This window comes from Centrocercus urophasianus, unplaced genomic scaffold, assembly GCF_019232065.1.
Source record: "Centrocercus urophasianus isolate 14NV4802_14NV808 unplaced genomic scaffold, USGS_Curo_1.0 seq_17, whole genome shotgun sequence".
Classification (NCBI taxonomy): domain Eukaryota; kingdom Metazoa; phylum Chordata; class Aves; order Galliformes; family Phasianidae; genus Centrocercus; species Centrocercus urophasianus.
This window is the reverse complement of record NW_024884722.1, coordinates 26,698,646-26,718,874: the sequence shown is the minus strand read 5'-3', so window position 1 is coordinate 26,718,874 and position 20,229 is coordinate 26,698,646. Positions and strand designations below refer to the sequence as shown.

Here is a 20,229-nt window from a genome sequence, read left to right as displayed (position 1 = left end):
CTTCCACTCTCTGAGAGCTTAATTTTACTTTCTGTCTTAACTAAATCTATAAATTACTTTAATAAAGACCTTATGGAAGCATTTGACCCCAGTTTTAGAACAAACCCATGAATGTTCCTCAAGACATCACAAACAGAGCTGGTTCGCAGTTAAAAATATAAATGTGTGTGCTGGCCTCAGGTCCCCAGTTCAGTGAGTTTCGCTTTTACAAGGAGTCATGTACTGAAGCTCTCTAGAGCTCTCCAAATTCATTTTTTACATGCAACCACATAATCTTTTCGATGTGAACATGGACATTAACTCCTCCTTGCAGCTCTCTATAAACATCTGCTTGCACAGCAGATATTTCAAATTCAGAATCTCAGAAGGAAAGTGCTCCCACGACTGATTACTGAGATATATACCTTTTTATTTTAGTGTACTCTGCCAAGAGGAGTCCATAACCTCAAATGAGTCAGGGAAGAAAAGGGGCAGGGCAGTAATAAACACCTACACTATAATTTTAACCATATTGCCTAGTTATCACAGAATAACCTTTATGCTTAAATATTTAAGGAGACTATTTGGACACATTCTTTCTTCTTGACTGTGCTCGTCTACTCACTGGGATTTGTGCTCTGAGATCCCACGTACATCAAGATAAGACACATGTACCATCTACCCCAAATTTACTACTTGTCTCTGGTGGAAGGGACTCCTAGGATTTTTGCTAGACTGTACAGTAACAAATTTTGCTCTGTCTGGAATAGACTCCACACTGTAAAGTGTATACAGGTATTGTTGCTATAGTTGGGATCTTGCTCCAAGACATCACTTAAGCATTATGATATATCTCAGTAATTCATGCTTGCTAGTCCATATTAAATAAAAAAGAAAAGAAATACTAAGATACCTTGGAAGCTGTTTGTGTAGCCTAACAAGCACATTGCTCACAAAAGCAAAAAGGAAAAATACAGTCAGTTTAAACTGGAAATAGTGATGTGCTTAAAGTTGAACATAGATTTAAGCTGGCACAGTAGTCACAGGGAATTTTTTTCAAAAGGTGTTTTCATAAGTTCTAGCATACAAGCCAACCTGTATCTTCAGTAATTATAGCCTCCCTATTGAAAATCCCCCTGTAATTTCAGTTGGATGTCATTTTTCACTTCCTGCCCTAGATAGTTATATGTTATTTTAAGAAGTAGTTAACATCACGTGGAGAAGGTGGCAACATATCAACAGAGCTACACAACAAAGACATGAAAGAAGTAAAATATGAAATCTCTAAAAGAAATGATGTTCCTGTCTTGGGGGCAAAAGGGCAGGAACAATGGAATCAGTGAATTTATATTTTTTCACAGGCTTTGCTGTGTTATTAAGATGTAATAATAGTTAGAGCCCTTTACCTTACAGGGTAGTGCATTTCTATCTTCTTTAGTTTACCAACAGGCTGAAACAGTAATTCAAACTGAAAAGTCAAGTTTTGACTGTCTAAATGAAAAGTGAAGACAGATGTCTGGTCTTTTGCATGGAATTTAATATTCCAGTTCTTGCAAACTTGTCAAAATAAGTGGTAATTTATATCTTTAGAAAAAAATGTACAAGAGATGGGAATCTGTGATAAAAATAGGTCTGAAAAAAGAATATATATATAATATGTACGTGTATAATATCAAACAATACTTTAATCTAGATTATACGTATTTAATATTATATGTATATTAATATTCTATTTACTTGATATCTCTGATTATCATTAAGCACATACATTGCTTAATTTGGTAGATTTCTTCGAGTCATTTTCCTTACTCCGTTAATTGGCATGTTCTGTTCTAAAAAGCTCTAGCCCCTGAAGAGCATAGCTCTTACAGTCAGTGAAACTATGCTTTCCTATGTATTCTTTATAAACTTGAAAGTCTAAAGCTGGAATTAAATTGTTTGTTCCTTGTCACTGGTGTACAAATGGCTGTGTAAGATGCAGAAAGCTGATTTCTGTCCCAAGGGGCTTAAAGTCACACAGTAGTCAGCGCTGCTCCTTTTGCCTCAGTCTTGAATTTTGGAGTTCTTAGTGGATTAGTCTTGTCTGAATGCTGACTGTAAGAAGTCAGTTAGATGGACTGAAATAGCTACCCACTAAATTATCCATATTGCTTTATCTTACGCATCAGCCCTCACTGTTTAGATTCTAAACAGTGAACTAAATGGAACTTGGAGAAAATCCTAAGTGTCCTTAGTTCATACTGATAGTATGCTGAAATGTTATATGCCCATTCACATTACTTCTGCAATTTAATACGTGGTAAGGGACTGTCTTGACCTACTGGCTTAAATAAATTCATATTTCTTCTTGAAGTTCTTGTTGGCAGGAGAAAGTATATGTCCCCTGGAGATGGACTACATGTCCTTTTAAGTCTTTTCTACCTAATTTCTAGGATTTCTATGAACCTAAATCCAATTTCTTGGCACTAGATGTAGCAGTCTTTTGGATAAGATCAAGAATAGAATCACTCTAACACTTGCTTTTATCCATTCATCCACCTTTCCTTACAGTGAAAGGATAATGGAATCATTGATAGAGTATGTGTTTTACTTCTCCCATTGCTCTGCATATTGTTTTGAATAATTGAAAAATTACTATTTGCCAAGTTTAACTTTCACTTGCTTGTTGCTGTGCCAAGTACTAAATTTACAAGTCCCTTAAAATAACTTTCAAATCATATGAAAATTTTCCCTACATATTAATTACACAGAGAGGGAGGAATTCTGAAATACACTGTAATGAAGACAGTGAAGCCCAAGCAGTTTATCTCCTTAAATAATTCAGAATTCTGCCTATCCTTCTGCTGGTACACAGAAGCAGTTATCCTCTTGTAGTTGTTACCAGAGTACCTTTAATTAGAGTACCTTTAATTCTCATTGCCTGAGAAAGGGCAGAATTACCTTTTGTTTTAGAAACAAGTTTTCTCAGACAACCTAGGATTTATGAGCTTGTTTTTCTAGTACATAATCATGCCCTGAATTTTTTTTCTGAAAATATACAATATGTAAAACAAAAGAACATCACCTAGAGGGAATACTGTTCCCTGGATAAAATATCTGTGATGGATGTTATAAATGAGTCAGGAGAAGGTGATTAATTGCCACGTTAATGCACCTATATACAATAATGCACAATTCATTATTAAGAGCCATGTAACACTAATGTACTGTTGCTTTCACAAATTATCCATTTGTTACCCAAGGAGTCAAACTGGAATACTGTGTGCAAGATCTCCATGCATGCCTTTGCTTTTTTGATCCCCATCTCACAGGGCAAGAATGCAAGCAATTTGTTGTCATGAGAGGTGGCAGCAAGGGGAGCTGTATGTCCGTCTAATGCAACAAGAAAGCCTCCAATAGGAATTTCCGTCTGCTTTTCATCGAGAATTTGCCTACATGTAATTACTATGCTTAGTGATGCTTAACTAAAGGTGAATGAAAACGTGTTTGCAATTGAATGTTTTCTAAGACCTCCATTGCTATAAGGATATGTGAATAAATTGAATAAGTTTGCAAAAACTTTCATGTTTTAAAGTAAGTCTTCTGAAAATCCACTCATTTTCCTGAATTCTGCATAAACTTTGTCTTCTGCTGAAATCCAAGGACCTCTGCAAGCTAGTAAAAAAAAAACAAAATCAAACAATCAATCTGGTTAGGACTTTGAGGGACTTAGTGGAATATTTTGGAGTCCTATTGCAACTGCTGGCTTGTTTTTTTTTCCCCCCAGTTGAAGATGGCCTACCACCGACAAAGCCCTGCAACATTTAGTGTGAAGCTTTGACTTATCCGCTCCTTCTGACATGGAACTCTGTGATCCAGGTGAGTCTGCTCCCTAATAAGCTGAGGAAGAAGAAAGTCTTTCTAGGAAGATAGCATGCTTCATAGCATCATTAGCAAAATGACCTGACAAAAGTTAAGGAGAGCAACCAGCTCTTCACCAACCTCCTGTCAGGGCTGAATATAAGTAGGCCATGTGGTTATCCTTAATAGGGCCAGGCACTGTGAGCTGAAGAGGCTTAATCAAGGACGAAAGGAAGAGGAGGAAAGTGTACCCCTGAGATACTCCTGTGCTGGGTGATACTAGCTTGGCAAAACAATCTCAGAAACTTGAACTCTGGTTGCTCCTCAGATAAGCTCTTTGATGATGAGCTCTTACTATGTAATGCTTTGTAAGGGCAGGCTTTCAAATATGAACTGCTTAAATTATACATGCTGGAACACACACTTTCAGGGAACTTTTTCATATAACACAGCTACACAGAGGAGCTTTTCTTCTCCCCTGATCTGAAGTGTCTGTGACCATCTGCAATCAGAAAATCTACCATGACTACCGATGGTAGGAAAGGACTAGATCAGACTTTTAAGACCACTACTTCTGTTGTACTTACTAGTCTTGGATTTGAAGGAAATGAAAAGGAGCTGCCTTGCACACTCACACTTGCATATAAATGTGGGTTTTATAAACATAAAAGAATCATCTTAAATTAGAAGCAACAGCCTAACGCTACTGTTGAATCTTTTTTGTTGGTGTATCTTTTATTTCCTATACCTTTATAAGTCTATCTAAATATTTAAATTGAAAATAGGAAGTTTAGGAGCTTACTGCTGGAAATGTGTGCTGCGCTTCCATCAGTGCTCAACATCAATGAATTTGCATAGTGTGAGTTTTATGTAAGAAAGAATACAGTCCAGGGCTAAGTCCTTTAAAGCTGAATAAGAGAAACTGAGGTAATTCCTTCTAAGGGTTTTAAGCCACTATGTTTTTGACATTAAAAATGTTTGTGGAAGTCAGTGCATATTTTCAATGCCAGAGGAATGTGGGGTTAAATCCAAAATCTACCTGTTACTGACTAGATTATCGGTATGAACATATACAATTTTATATTACATTCAAACAACAGATTTAATTCCCCAGTTTTTACACCTTACTGCGTGTGGTGCTTGCAGCTCTGAATAATGTTCTTATTTGGTTAGATTTATACACATACTAAAAGGAGAAGTAACTGTAGCTGTACGGTTGTCGGCTACAGAGCATGGCACAAATTGCAGGAATTCACAGTGTGGGCTCTGCACAGAGCTATGCAATTCTTTAAAATACTATGAATAATTCTACAAAACACTGCAGGATCCAGCTCTCTCAACTGCATTCCAAGAGATTCCTGAGTCCTTTTGGAAAGTATGATTGGTGTGTATGTGTCATTATGGGTCAGACTGTTGTGGAGGAAGAGGAGTTGCATATATGTTGGATCTCAGACATCAGTCATGGTGGGTTTGAGTCTCTTGTGACACGGGTACAGTGCTCAGTGTTTTGTGTGGTGCGATACACCAACGATGACAACCTTCAGAAAGTGGAAAAGTGCTCAGAAACAGCAGCAGACCTCAAAGCAACTGCAGAAATCCCAAGAGGTTCCCTTCTTTATGTGGGGATGCTGCAAAAATGTTTTGTCATTGCAGTTCCCTCAGCACCTTCATAAACTTTGCAAAGTTAGATGGCTTTTTGTTTGTTCTCATCACCGTTCACCCTCCAAATGCTTTATTCAATCCTTCAGGTTAAGTGCCATTACTCTGACTTGTTGGTGCTACAAGTCTGCAAACCACACAGAACTGACAAAACTGCTTCTGGGTCCAGTTTCATTTATTAGTATTCCACATACTAAACCTTTTACCTGCAAATCCTAATGAATACTTCAGTTGCTAAGTCATCTTCCCCTTATTGTATTATTCCTAAATCAGCCATAAAAGTCGACTGTATAAGAGCATATATCTGCCAGCAGAAGCCTGCTGCTTTACACTGGCTGACCTGCAACAACGTGTGCAGCGTTCTCGGGCTGGGCTGAGGTTCCAACACGGTGTCTCAAGAGCTGACGCTGCGATGCCGTTAGGGTAACGGCGAGGTGCCATCCATTAAAGCCCATCCCCCTGCCCGCTCCGAGCCCTCGCAGGGCCGCGGCCGGCAGCCCCGCGGCGGGGCGCTGAGATGGCGCCCGGCGGGCTGAAAGCAGAGGCCGGGGCCGCGCGGGCGGAGCTTCGGGGCCCGCCCCGTTCCCTGGGCAACGGCGACGCCGAGCCCAGCAGCATGGCGGCGGCGGGGCAGGTATCCTCGCTCGCTTCGTTTCATGCCGCCAGCCCCCAGCCCGCGGGGCCGCGGCGGGCAAGAGGCGGGCAGCGACCGTGCTGTTCGTCTAGCTGTCCCCGCGCGTTGGCACTCTCGCTTTTGCTTCTCCTTGATCTTTTAATTTAAGAATTTAAGTGTCTTCACCAGGCTCCTGAAAGCTTAAAAAGAAAGGGTGAACGTTAAAATGCTTTTGGAGGATAAATGAAGGCAGTGTGAGTGTGTATTTCTGCGTGACCTTGTCACAAAAGAGCACGTAGCAGAGAAGGCCACCTGCCCGAAAGCAGCCGGGGCCCTTCCTGGGCGCAGCCACCGCCAGGGTGTGTGCGTCGGTGGGCACCAGGCTGCCATAGCAACCGCTGGCACGAGAGCTTAATATTTAGGTTTCCTGAAATGAATAAATCCTCTGCTGTGTAGAATGCATTATGCAAACGCTTTATGAGAAACACAAGTGGTTCTCACTGCATTCTATCTATTAGTGTTATCTGTAAATACTATGGCTGTTGGGAGCGGTGAGCAAAAGGCCACAGGGCGTGCAGTGTGGGAAAGGACAGGCTGTCCAAAGGCTCAGGGACACGAGTTAGCAGAGGGCTGTTAGTGTAGTATGGATAGGTTGTGGTTAAACTTGATGATCTTTGAGGTCTTTTTCAACCTGAACAGTTCTGAGATTCTTTGATTCTATTATTTGAAAAGTAGCACTGAAATTTTCCTCTATTACTTCACAGCTTTATAGAAGGATTCTTTATAGGATTTTTTTTTCATGTATTTTCTGTACTGAAGTTTGTGTGATACGTGATAGCACGCCTTTCTGAGAATTCCTGCTATCCCCTGTCACTTACTTTTATTGCAAACTGTGGATTTGTGCGTTTTTATTGTTATATTATTATTATTATTTTTTTATTATTATGATATAGCTTTCAATTTTGGCTGAAGCTAGCATGTTCTGTGCATAAGCCATAGCAAACATGTTATTTTGCCACTGTATTTGCCTCTTGAGAAAATCTTGAGAAAATTCCTTTTGAATTAAAATATTTTTATAACTGCTCAGACTTCAGCAGAAATCGTATTACAAAACCTGAATGCCGATCTCAGCAATTCCTGCTGCTGTTTTCTTTTAAAAAACGCTTTCTGTTCCATGTAGCAGTCTGCAGCAGTGAAAAACATTAGTAAATTTGGTAACTCATATGCCTGAGCATTTGGATTGCACATGTTTTCTGAAATGCATTCTGTTATTAAGAGGACACCATCAGCCTCTGTAATGGTCCTCCCATACAGGCATTATTTTTTGCATATGGTATATCTGCAATTTTCTCTTTTGAATACTGCTGAAATTAGTGATGCTGTTGTGTATTTCCTCGTTTGACAACAAAATAAATACTATGACTAAAATAGCAACTATTGATTTTAACTTCTTGTTATGGGAGCAGACAAATGGTTGGGGTTTTTTGTTGTCTGTTTGTTTTGTTGGTGATGGTTTTTGTGTGTGTGTTTTTGTTGTTGTTTTTTAACATATAGGAACAGTGAATGCATTTCTGTTTCTGCCTTAACCATTAGGTAGACAGCTTCAAGATTTTCTGCTTCTGCTGAAGTATTTGACAGCTTGATAACAAAATGCATGTAATAATACAAATAACAGCCTGTGTTGCTATTTTTTTTATTCCCATTTTGATTAAAGTTGTAACTGATATGCAACACTGTTTCAGGATACATCTGTACTGCTGTCAGCAGTATTGCTCGGGCTGAGGTAGCTGAGCCAGCTTTAAATGAACCAGCTCAGTACTGGAAACTATCTGTCTGTGGCAGCAGAGAGTTCAGTCCAGTTTCATTTCCCCAGGGGTGAGGGCAGGAAGATCTCGTTCCTTACGCTTCAGGTAGCTGATATAATTTGAGAGAGCTGGCAAGGCATTCCTTTGTGAATATATTTTTGAAAGTCAAGATTTTGCAAAGCATATTGTTGTATTTTCAAACAGATGCAAATAACTAACATCTTCAACCAGAGCAGAGGTCTCATCCCAAAGGACAAGCCTGCTTCCTTTCAGGAACTCTATTGCTAATTTCCATTTTTGTGTTTTAATGTCTTACCGCTCTGGAGAGGCCCTCACCAAAACTGCAGATGCTGGAGTGGTTATTTTTAGAATTCTTCCCCACCCAAATACAAAGCTTTTTGCAGCTTGCTGTTTATTACTCTGCTGTTATTATTTCCTGTTTCACAGTGATTTGTAAACACTGGCTGAGGAATTCAAGGAGGATCTTGTTCTTTTGTTTCAAAAGATCTCATTTGGTATTTTGATTCGATGATGTTGACAAGAGGTGCCCAAAGCACTTGGAGTGACATATTGAACAGCTTGAAATATATTATACATTCAGAACAGCTAGAAATTATTTGAAGGAAAATAAAGGATAAAGGGAACAAATAATTCTCTTGTAGTAGTTTATATTTACACTGGTTAAGTCTATTGCTGACAATATATATTGGCAGAGGCTTTTTTGGTTGTTTTTTTTTTTTCCTCCCCCAACACATGAGGATAGTATTATCAGAATGAAATCATCTTGGATTGTTTCAGTCAGTCACAGCTGCTAACAGTAAAAGGAAAGGTAAATTTATCACCATATCAGTGAACATGCAAAAAAACAATTTCCCTTTGATTTTTTAGTGGTGGTTAAAGACAGCCATCAAAAGGCAAAGCACAATGGTGATAAACTTTCAGTGGGGGTGAGGTTCTGCCCCAAAATAATTTTTCCATAAATACAGGATCATTCAAGTTACTTTAGGTCTTTCTCTGTTTTTGGTTTTTTTTTTTAAACTACAGAGGCACTTCTAATTTTAAAAATTTATCTTCTAAATAATGTAATTTCTCTCCCACAGCTGCTCACCAGTCCTTTAGAACTGTATTTTCTTTTACATGATACCTGCATTTACTATGGACAGTGTTGGCACAAATACACCCTAAAAATTAAGAACTTGAGGGTAGGAAGGGATGTTGTTGCTATGGGATAGTTACAGAGAGTAGGTGATGAAATGTACAGTGAGCTTTCACCTTGCCATGTAAAGTGATGGATTTTGATGTGCATATTATGGAGCTTCATCTGCAATACTGAGTTACAATAACTCAAGTCTCTCTTAAGTTTAAACCACAAGCTTTAGTTAGATAAATAATGTGTTTCCAAGGCTAAACTCTTTCAATGTTTTGAAAGGAACTATAGGAGACTGTACAAAGTATGTGGTTTTTTTTTTTAAATATTTATTTGTAATCTTACATACTCCGTATATTGCTACAATACAAATGTATATGCTAAGACTTCTGCGAATTTTCCTAAAGGCCCTTTTTGTTATTTGTAATTCAAAGAATGAGGTGGGCCTTAATGATAGCATGTTTGGTGTGCGCAGCCTATTGTATAGTGTAGGTGGGAAAGCTTCATGCTATAGTAAACCAGCTACAGGCAGGTGGAGACTACTTTTTGGTCAGGCCTTTTCTGACATGATGAACATGGTCTGATGCCTTTTAAGAAAAAGCGAGGGGTCTTTTGTATAGATTCTGGAAATTCAGATATTTTCCAGAGTATTCAACTTTTTGCCTGCTAACCTGTTGCTTGGAGCATGAACATAAGAACTGGGAGGCAAAAAAAAAAAAAAAAAGACTACTGGTGAGCCTGTACTACTGGGCTACGACTGTGGCTTTGAATGTTGGAGATGTGGAGTGCAGGGGTTGGAAACTTCTTTTCTCTGCTTGGTCCTCCAATCCCTTTGTCCCTTCTGCCCATACCTGGCTTATAGCAATGGATGAGAAGCTGGAAGATTATCAGAACACAAATCGTGTGCCTTGAACTTTCTTAAACTTTTTTTTTCTTTAACAGTGTCAAATGCATCATCTTATACTGTTCATCTGGGGTGATTCTTATGAAATGGTAACATTTTAATAAGTAAGATTTTAACTGATGAACCAGTGAACTGTATGCTGCATATATAATGGTGCAAAAAGATATAGTGTTGTATCCTATGCATTGGACATCCTGAGAGAAAGAGATGAACTTCCTAGGAATCAGTATCAATTATTCTTTTAGTTCTGCCCTCACTGCTTCTAAAAAAATCAATTTTTCAATGGATTTGTAACACCAGTGGTCACTTCAGTACAGCATTCCTATTTTTCCTAATTATTCAAAACTATCTTTCAATAGTAGTATAATGTTACTATGTTGAGCTACTTATTCATGTTTTCCTAGCTTGGGCATGAAGCCTCAGTTATATCAGTAGTGCTGACTGCAAAAGTGTTGCTTCTTATACTGCATCAATTATAAAAACAAATCAGTGCCATGTTCCTCACTGTCTGCAGGAAGCCTTCGTTTACTTGGTTCTTGTTGTTCTAATGAGGCATTCTATCTGAGACTAACTTCCTTGCAGTTAGAAATGATAACTTTTAATACTAAAGTGCATGGGACAGTACTCGTGCTTAAGTAGAAAGAAAAACTAGTTTGTCCACTACATTTCATATTGGTTGCTCTCAGCCTTGTTTCATCAGCCGTGCATGTAATTCAGCTTGTCCCAGAGATTTAGGTATATTTTGCAGTTCAGCAGCAGCAGGGGGAGTAGTGTAGCTTTCTTTGGGGGCTCTCCTTGACCAGTGCTAGATTTAGGTGGCAATTAGCCCAGAACAATGCTTTTCAATCTAAAATCAGCTCACGTTAGGAAATCTTCCACTTCTTTCTCAAACTGAGGTAGAAATGTTGTTCAGGCTTCACTTTGCTGTGCCTCTGTAAAGCCCCACAGGTTACAGATACACTTCCTGTGAGTTAATTATTTTTGGGTTTTACCCAGACTTGTAACCAACATCCAGGCAGGGTACAAACTGTTAACCTCTATTCCTTGTGCTTTATGTTGCAGCTAAATTTTTCACTCATCTTGTTGTCCACCTATGTAGACTGCTGATAAAGCCAGCTTGGCTACAAGCATTTGGTGAAAAGTCATTTCGCAGAGCAGTCCCTTCTTAAAACTTGAAAACACTTCTGGGTTGTTTTCCTTTTATATAATATTCAGAGCTCAGCAGGACTTAGTTAAAGTTGATAAAGTGATGCTATACATAGTTTTGAGCTTTGCTAGGATTGTGTCAGAGTATAATTGGTTCTTCTTTAAATAACTACTGATAATCATTATCAGCAACATATCATTTTAACAGCCTAGAGATTGTCCAGGCAGATAGATGTCAAATGTAGTTTTGACTCTCTTTATAGATGATGATTTTATAATGTGCTTTCACACTTCATTCTATTACCTAGATGTTATATAGTAAAAGTTATTTTTTCCAGTGTTTTATATATTTCATAGATTTCTTACCAAAGTCCACAATGAAGTGATTTTGGCCAGTGACACACACTAAATAAAGTATTGTCAAATATTTTTTAGAAGACCACTGCATAGTTTTTTCAAGATCAGTTTGCTATCCCATGTGACATGTGCACCATCGTATTTCTGGCAAGGAGCTGTTTTCTGTTCTGTGGATACACAGACCTACTCTGAAACATTACTCTCGGATTCTTCTATGTGCATCGCTGTATTGCAACAAACATGTTGGAGTTTCTTGGCCTAAGGAAGGAGCAAATGTGGACAGTAAATTCCCAAAGTGCAATCAAGAAGTATAGGGGGAAGGTCAAATAGTAATGTGCATGTATGCCCATAATGCCTTAAGCATAGATTGAGTGTAAAATTTAGTGACTGTACTATCCACCAAATCTAGATTCTTGGACAGTTTTGTACATTTACATTTCTGTTGTTTTTACTTATAAGTTAGTGACATATTGTGAGCAACACAAGATTGAATTACATTCCCACATGAATTTAAGATAGAAATACTATTTTCCATATATCTGCCTAGTGAAAATGTTTTAGGGCATTTTGTTGCCACTGTATGATTATAGGTATGTTACATTTTTGGCATTTGTTGAATTAACCCCTTGCCTACTGCCTCAAAATCAAAATGTTATTTAGATAAGCTACTGATATAATTAAATACAACTTTCAAAATTATACTCATGTATATGTATGTGTGTGTAGGAAGAAGACCAAGATCAGGATGCTGTAGGTGGACAGAAGACTATTAATCATACATTTCTTTCTTTTTCGCAAATTACTGCTTTGTCAGAACAAAATGTAGAAGGACTTCAAAAGTAAGTGGCAATGTAACAATACTAGAATTAATGTTATCATGAAATAAAATTTGTGTACAAATTGTTAGATTTGTTTTGTGATAGCTACCACATTAATTGTTCAGTTTAAATATGTGATTTTAAATGTTTCATGAAAGGTGGGAAGAAATGTCATTCATCTCATATCTACTTTGTTTTAGTGTTTCCCATATCTTTTGATTTTTCTATTTTTTTATTATTATTTGATAGGTACTTCACACTGTTTGGTTTGTGGGTTTATATTCTTTTAAAATATCCTATATATGAAATACTAAGATGTAAATAAGCACAGGCCAATACTGAGCATTTCCATAAGTCTCACTTAGTTAAGTCTTTTGCTAAAGCATTTAGGATGCTTTAATACAAGCTACTGAAAAAAAAATCAGAAAGGTTTTAAAAGTTTAGAAAGGGATGGAAATGTGAAGAGGTAGGTAGCTGTTATGGTGCACTGGGGAAATAGGAGGCAGCCAAAGACATCTGAAGTAAGCCCATGTTGTCTTCATTGTAGCAAAACTCTCTCTTCTTATTAATGCTTAGTAGGAGCTAAGTTTAAGAGACCCAAGTTCAGCTTGAAACCTTAGACTTATATTTTTAGGATGGGATTTCCAGAAGTGCCCAAATAATTCGTGAGTGCTTGTCTCCACTGGCAAGTTCTTAATGAATTAAAAGCAAAGGGCTGGTGTTCTTAACGGGTTTTAGGGGAGAGAACAAAGCAAAACAGCATACTGTCCGAATACACTGAGTGTTTGAGAGATTAAAATATGATTCTCAAAATATAATCTTTCTCTGTTTTAATGACAAAAAAATTCTTTATCTGATGAGATTTATTTTTTTTTAAAGGAAAACTGGAAAAATTATTTTTCCCTATAAACAATAAGATTTCTATTTGTTTATTATTTTCTCTTGACTGATGACGTTTCTTCAGAGGAGGTTGAAGACACAACCATACAACTCACCAGAGACTAAAATATACTTAGTGACACAATTTATTGTGAAAAATTTTCATGAAGATTAAAAAGGAAAGCATTAAAAGATCATATGTTCCTTTTTTTTCTGTCTCAGCTGATCAGAGGAAGATGTGCATTAATTTATATACACACTTTACAAGTGAATCATGAAGTATGTGCTGCATCAAAAGGAAAGGGATAGTTCTGGGGAATTTTAACAACAGAACAGAAATTTTGTTAGTTTATCACAGTGCATCATTTCTGTACAAAAATGGAGGCCACAGCAAAGGCTGGAAAATCAGAAGAGATTATTTAATTCAGTATGAGATTTTTGAAGTCTTATGTTCTCATATATATTGGAGTTCTATACTCTGTAGGATTTGAAAGCCTCCGTGGAGGAAGAAATAGCAATCAATGTAACTAAGAAATCTAAGTCACCCATAATTTCCTGATCATTTATAGATACTGTTGTCAGTGACATGCTTTGCAGAATGTTGAAAAGATGAGTTCTGGCATTGTTAGCAGCATCACAGAAGATCTAAATCCCTGAGAAGCTCTGATTATGAAAACACAGAGTTGGCAGAGGCTTCAGAAAGAGAGGATATGGACTCTTTCAAACCTTGGAAAGTTCAGCTGGCCACATTCCACTTCTATTTCAGTACATAGTTAAGTGTTTTTAACCAGCTTGAATGTGTACAGCAGTACAAATTTGTTATGCAGAACAAAAGAATACATGGTTTTAAACAAAACTGATTGGATTATATGCTTTACTTTCTTAGCTGTTCAGGCTTTAATTAAAAAACAACAGCAGCAGTCATTTTATTTGACAGTGTATCTCTACTAGCCTGGTGAAAACCCTGAAAAAGTAAGTTCTTTATGAGTAGATCTGAGATTAATGCTGTTATTAGGAAGGAATGAGAAGCAGGAATGAAAACACTCTTATATGGAAGGAGAAACTGATCATAGCTGGGACCTGTTTTGTCAGGTATTGCTAAGAAACCAAAGGCTGCTCTAATGTAAAACTTCACTATCTAACAATATAGCTACAGTTGCATTGGAAGAATTGCAAACTGAAGTCCTAGCCCTGATCCTCTAAAATCTCTTCATGTGGAAAAAGGCATATAATTCTTATAAAATACGTGGTTAATTCCACAATTGGACAGAGCAACATAAATTTGTCAGTAACAGCATGGTCTCCTAGAAAGGAATGTATTTTTCTCTAATCATTGCTTTTTTTAAGTAGGCGAAAAAATTTCCAGTTTACCAGAAAAATAGGATGAAACTTTTCCCAAATGCCTTGACAATTATGAAAGTGGAATACAAATTTCTAAGTATGTTAGGTGCTTTAAGTAATTTTATATTATTTACCTTATTTCTAAATTATAATTTTACTTCACAATCTGCATGAAAAATAATGACCAAAGGGAAACAAGATCTTTTTAATATTATAAACTTATCTCAAAACAAGAATGTGTGACTAATTGTGTCATTTCACTCACCAGACCCCTTCTTCAACACTTACTTTTCTTTTTGTGTGCATTTTGCATGCATCTCTTTGGGTTTTTTTCATCTTTTTATTTCATTAGTGATATCTTTACATTTAATTACTGTCTGTTGAAATTTATAGTCGCTTATTTACTTATTTCGGTTGTAGTTTTTTTTTTCTTCTGGTCAGCAGTGTTCATATCTAGAAATAGATGAAGCAGAGTTCCTGTAAAATATGTACATGTATACATGTAATATGGTCATAATAGATATATAATCATACATTAAATTTTGAAAGTTTACAAGTAGAAACTCCGTTCTTTTACTCTGATATCTCTTTCAGCAAGCTGGCAGAGTTTCTGAATTTTAAACAATTAAAGACATCTTTGAAGGAAGCTATTCTGCTAGATTATTATACTGCAGGATTTTGTTGGGCAAAAGAAATGAATTTCAGTCTCATGCAGATGTCACAATACATGGATCTCTTAAACTTCCTGTTAGAGAACCTTAGTGGTAAGTATAGTCATAGTTATAAAATAAATACACCTGAAGTGGAAGGCAAGAATGCTTTCCAATCATTTTAATGAAGTGGTTTTTAACTGCAAGTATTGGTAAAATGATTTGTTTTCCTCTTGAATACTGTTCCTTGTACTTGGTAATAATTTTCCTCAAAAGACAACTTTGAGAGGACTGTAGTCTGTTGAGCAGAATATCTCTCAATCTTTGTACAGTATGTGCTAGAAAAGGAAAAGGCCCTGAAAAGATCTTATCATTAGCCTGTTAAAATAAATAATAATTGCAGTAGAGTGAGAGCAAAGACCATCTAAATTCCAGTGCCAGCTCTCTCAGTGACTGTCTCACCGTAGCCTTGGGCACATTTCTCTGCTGTTTGAGATATTCAGTACATGCTATAGAATTACAGCAGGTGAATAATATGTATTTTGTCCTTGGAGGTGAACTCTCAGGCAGCTTTCCATACGGCAAATTCTGCACTTTGGGCACAAAATGTATGGGTTAATTAAAGAATAACGAGGGAAGTATACTGTCATCACTGCTGAAGTTGAAAAATTACAGTGGAAGAAGTTTCAGCTCTTGTGGCTATGAGGAAATTTGCAAAAAAAAGCCTGTATCTTGAGTCTGGTGGGAACAAAATATCCAGAAAAAAATTGCAGCAGCTTCCTCTCAAAACCCCTTTTTCTGAGATCACAGCGCTTACTTTATATTCACTTTGAAGGTAATTATGTTGAAAAGAGTCCATCCCAAAGGAAAAGTGAAAGGACTCAGCGGATCCATTCAAAGTAAAGATGAATATTTAAAATTAAGCCCTTAATAATTGTTATACTCTTTCATTGTAGTTTAATTCAAGTACCTTTTCGTTCTTGGAATTTTGACAGAATATGTATATGCTTTATGATCATTGGAATTCCAGTTGTCCTTCCTGTCTCCAGTGAGAAAGTATCTTAACATGTGCTAACTATATTAATATAACAATGGAGAATAATGGAAACGCGTCACAATTTAGTTTTATGAGACTGTGATGCACGCGTACTAGACTGGCTGGTAACACAATGGATTATTAAAGATGACTTACATTTTTCAGGATCTTTACTCTGGCAAACCTTTAGGTCTTTGATCTGAAATTTTCCGTGGCAATGACTGCCTCAGAGCAGTTCAGCGGGCTTCAAAACAAGGCAGAGGTGTCCCAAAAAAGTAATGCCTTATTTTGAGGTTGGTTATTTATGTATGTAATGTATTTATTTTCCCAAACAGCTCCACTACCCCTACACTTCAAAGTGTAAAGCAAGTATTATGAATTTGGTTTTTGCGGGCCTCTGAAAATCCATTCATATTTAGCTAAGATTCTAAGGAATGAACATGCAGTTTGTAAAAGCTTACAAGAGGCTTCTAATAGTTTTTTCTCATAAAATTTCATTTAAAATTCAAAATTTCTATCTTACAAAGTATACTGCAGCCCACCCAGGGCTGAGGTAAGTTTCCTTGTGTTTACTGTTCTCAGCTGGTGCAACTAATAGTGAAATGCTAATGTCTTCTAAATTAATGGCCATTTTCTCTCGCTTTGCTACAGTGTACTCAAACAGCCTGGAAATTTAAGCTCATTTGAACGTAATAGCATGGAATGGAAAGAATAAATTTAGACAAGGAAGGTAGTGGAAACTCATTTGAGTCTGGTAACAGAGAAAGTTTCTAAACAGATGTTTAGAAACTTAAGACTGTGGTTGATTGGGTGAAGAGAAACAGTTCGAGAGCCAAGGCATCTTTGCTGCCTGCAAAAGGGTTTCTTATGGAGAAAGAGGGACAGAATAGGAACTGAAAACTGGACCCAGATGAACTACTTATGTGATTTGGGCTACCTTCTATACACTGAGGACAAAGTGATCCTTACTTCACAGATGTGTTGTGAAAGCCTTCCTAAGAGAAGCAATTGGGCCTGAAAATCAGATGTATAAGGAAAGAAAAAATTTTGACTAACTGGAGAAAGGATCTGGGCCTGTGTGCTGTGGCATCTCACAGTCTTGTTATCTGTCTTTACTTATCCACTAATTGTGATAGTTCTGTTTCTTTTTCTCATTTCCTATGGCTTAGCTTCCCTTTCTTCCACATTCTATGTATTTCTTCCTAGTTATATTCTGCTGCCTCTGTTAATGAAAACTGAGGTGAAATTTTCAGGGTTTTGATTGCTGTATCACCAAAGGGCAAAACTGTAAAAACCAGAGTGTTGTAATTTTTTTAATTTGTTTTCTGTACAAAGAACCAGGGAGCAGATCAGTAGAGAATTAAAGCAATAAGGAAAATAAATCTGTTTCACTGCTGGTGGATATTTCCCCATCTTCCATTCTAGACACTTTGGACTTAAAAAGAACAAGTAAATTGTGTTTATAACTTTTTTTTTTTTTAACTTCATAATTGTTCTAGTGATGGTATACCCTTACATAAATTAGAAAAATGAATCCTTTATCTTTAAATAGATAACACTGATGTATTTCAAGATTTTTCCCAAGGCATTTTATAAAAAGAATATAAATTTTAGTTCAGAACTGTTTTTGCATTTGTTTTTTATTTTCAAGTTAAAACTGTAAGGTAATTATCTATTTTGAGAGGTACAAATGATGAAGCATGAAGATTAAGCATAGTCATGTTTAATGAATCATGACTGTAAGTATTTAAAAATTCAGTATCCTTTTAAATAATCTATTCCTATACTACTGTTTTATACTGTAAGGAATATGGTCAGAAGAGCAATATTTTACAGTACAGAAACAATAGTTGATTTTAAAGAATGTTGCTATATTGTAGTAAATGCATCTTGAATTTACGTACTAATCTGTGGTTGTCTCTGCATACATAAAAGACCAATCTCTTAAGTCTTAAACATCTATCTGAGGACCCATCAGTGATTTTGTGATGGAATTTTAATTAATTTATTGATAAGAATAATGGCAACAGACAAAAAATTGCTGTTATTTTTTAAGTTTTCAAGTTACTCATAATATAAATACTTCAGAGTATGCTTTAAAAGATCCTACTGTTTTTATACTTGTTTTTTTGTTCCTTGGAATTACTTTGCAGGCAAACATATGGCCTTAGAAGATAACATAAAGGAACTTGGAAGAGCAATGGCTGGAATAGGAGAAACTGATTCAGATAGAAGTGGTAACTTGGATATCTTCAGCATTGACCAAGCCAAAGCAATAATTGATTACATGAGTATCAGGTACTACTCCAGGATATATTGTTTCTTATTCAAATGATTTAATGTTGTGGGAAATCTGATGATGAAATAAATTACAATTATTTAATTGAATATGTCCATAATGTGCCAATATGCTGCACACACAAAACTTAAAAAGTGGAAAGGAATGAAAAATTTAGATTTTCACCTTGATGTAGGATTATGCTGAAAATATTTGATTTGAGTTTTGATTCGAGAGATTTAAAGGAAAGGAGAAAGTGATGGATGGAGACTATTATTGCTTTTAAAGCTATTTAATTCTAGATACCAACCAGCTGAATAATATCCTAGATCTCATCTACAACTTTCAGTATTTCTGTGGTCTTGTTAGTTGCAGTGAACTTGTTAACTGGCTTATAGTTCTGTGCTTTATGGAATTAAAGCCATGGTAGATCTGTATGAGCAATGAGAATGTATTTCAAAGTTAGCCTAAGTCCACTGTCTACATGAAGAGATTTCTTGACAAGTCTCAATTTTTAAACAGACACAGAAATATATGAATTCAGGAATAATTGGTGATAATTAGAAAAAAATGAGTGGTTAGAAGGTAGCCAATCACACATCTCTCCATATAAGGTGTTACCTCTCTAGTAACACGTATATAAACTTTTCTCCTTTGAAGTACCGTGGTTAAGGAAGTGACTATAATCCTATGCTACTGTTTCCTGTACTGTATGAGGTGAACAGAATGGTCCCTCAACTTACTGTATTACCCATGAATATCTGCAGCCAAGAAAAGATGGAAAATAGAAAAGATATGATTGTAACGTTTGCTTATACACCATATTGTATTATAGCCATGTAGTCTGTTTCTTGAGCAGAACAGTGGTGTTCTGTTTGTGGATTTTTGTTGTTGTTAGCGGTATTTTGGTTGGTGGTTTTTTTCATGGAAGGTAAAAAGAACTTCAGGATTTTCTCATATGAAACGAGAGCATCTTTTTAAATGTCAAGTTTCTATATCAAGGCAAACCAATGTCCTGCCAAGAACGAACCCTAAACTGAAAGGAAAATTGGCATTTAAGATGTCTCACTCAACTTCTTCTACTTCTCCTTTCCTGTCTGTGCCTTTTGTATATTTATTTGGAACAAATGTTATTTCCAGATAGGATCTCTATGGCTCTTGCATAGATTATCTATTAAAAGAGATCTTATCCATAAAGTAAGTCCTCCACAGACTCAGGAATTTCATCCGAGAGGTGAGGTGCTCCATCCTACTACTGCTGAAGTAGTAGGTCAACAAGAATACAATCAGGATGCAATATTTTAGCAGTGGCATTATTGTGGCCACCAGACGTGGTATCATGTTCAAGCTGCTCAGAAGTACATGCTGTTGCAAGGTTATGGATATGTGCACATACACATAAATATATATGTGGATAAATATATGTATGTCCACAAGCTATTAAATGCATTGTATGTATCCCCTTTCTATAATCCATTATTTGAGTCAGTTGAATACTTTTTTCTAAAGATAAACTGAATCAGCATGATTTTTATGTAATTGGATTTTGAGCTTTATGAACTCAGTTGACTGAGTTGTAATAAAACTCAAATTAGTGTATTACTTCAGCATTTTTTCTTATTCTTCACTCTTTTTTTTCTTTAATTTGAAATGATAAGTCTATAGCTTTCTTCTTCTACTCAAGATAATATGACACATTTTAGTTCGGATCACATTTTTACAGGTGAGCTATAAACCCGTGGGATTTATAATGGAAATGGGAACAAATGCTTCACCA

General features: G+C 36.4%; 1 protein-coding gene across 2 annotated transcripts in view; it reads left to right on the top strand.

The window, feature by feature from the left end:
• The first annotated feature begins 3,768 nt into the window (after positions 1 to 3,768).
• The window catches only part of CABCOCO1 (ciliary associated calcium binding coiled-coil 1), a 53,248-nt gene continuing 36,787 nt past the window's right edge, over positions 3,769 to 20,229 (top strand). Inside the window, exons 1-3 of one of the 2 annotated variants that reach the window (XM_042818659.1) lie at positions 3,769 to 3,837; positions 12,177 to 12,289; positions 18,328 to 18,472. In XM_042818659.1, coding sequence (XP_042674593.1) covers positions 18,336 to 18,472 — 137 coding nt within the window. In that variant the 5' untranslated portion in view covers positions 3,769 to 3,837; positions 12,177 to 12,289; positions 18,328 to 18,335. Of the gene's footprint in view, positions 3,838 to 12,176; positions 12,290 to 15,094; positions 15,253 to 18,327; positions 18,473 to 20,229 lie in introns of those variants that run through there. The other variant, XM_042818658.1, reaches the window with a different exon arrangement.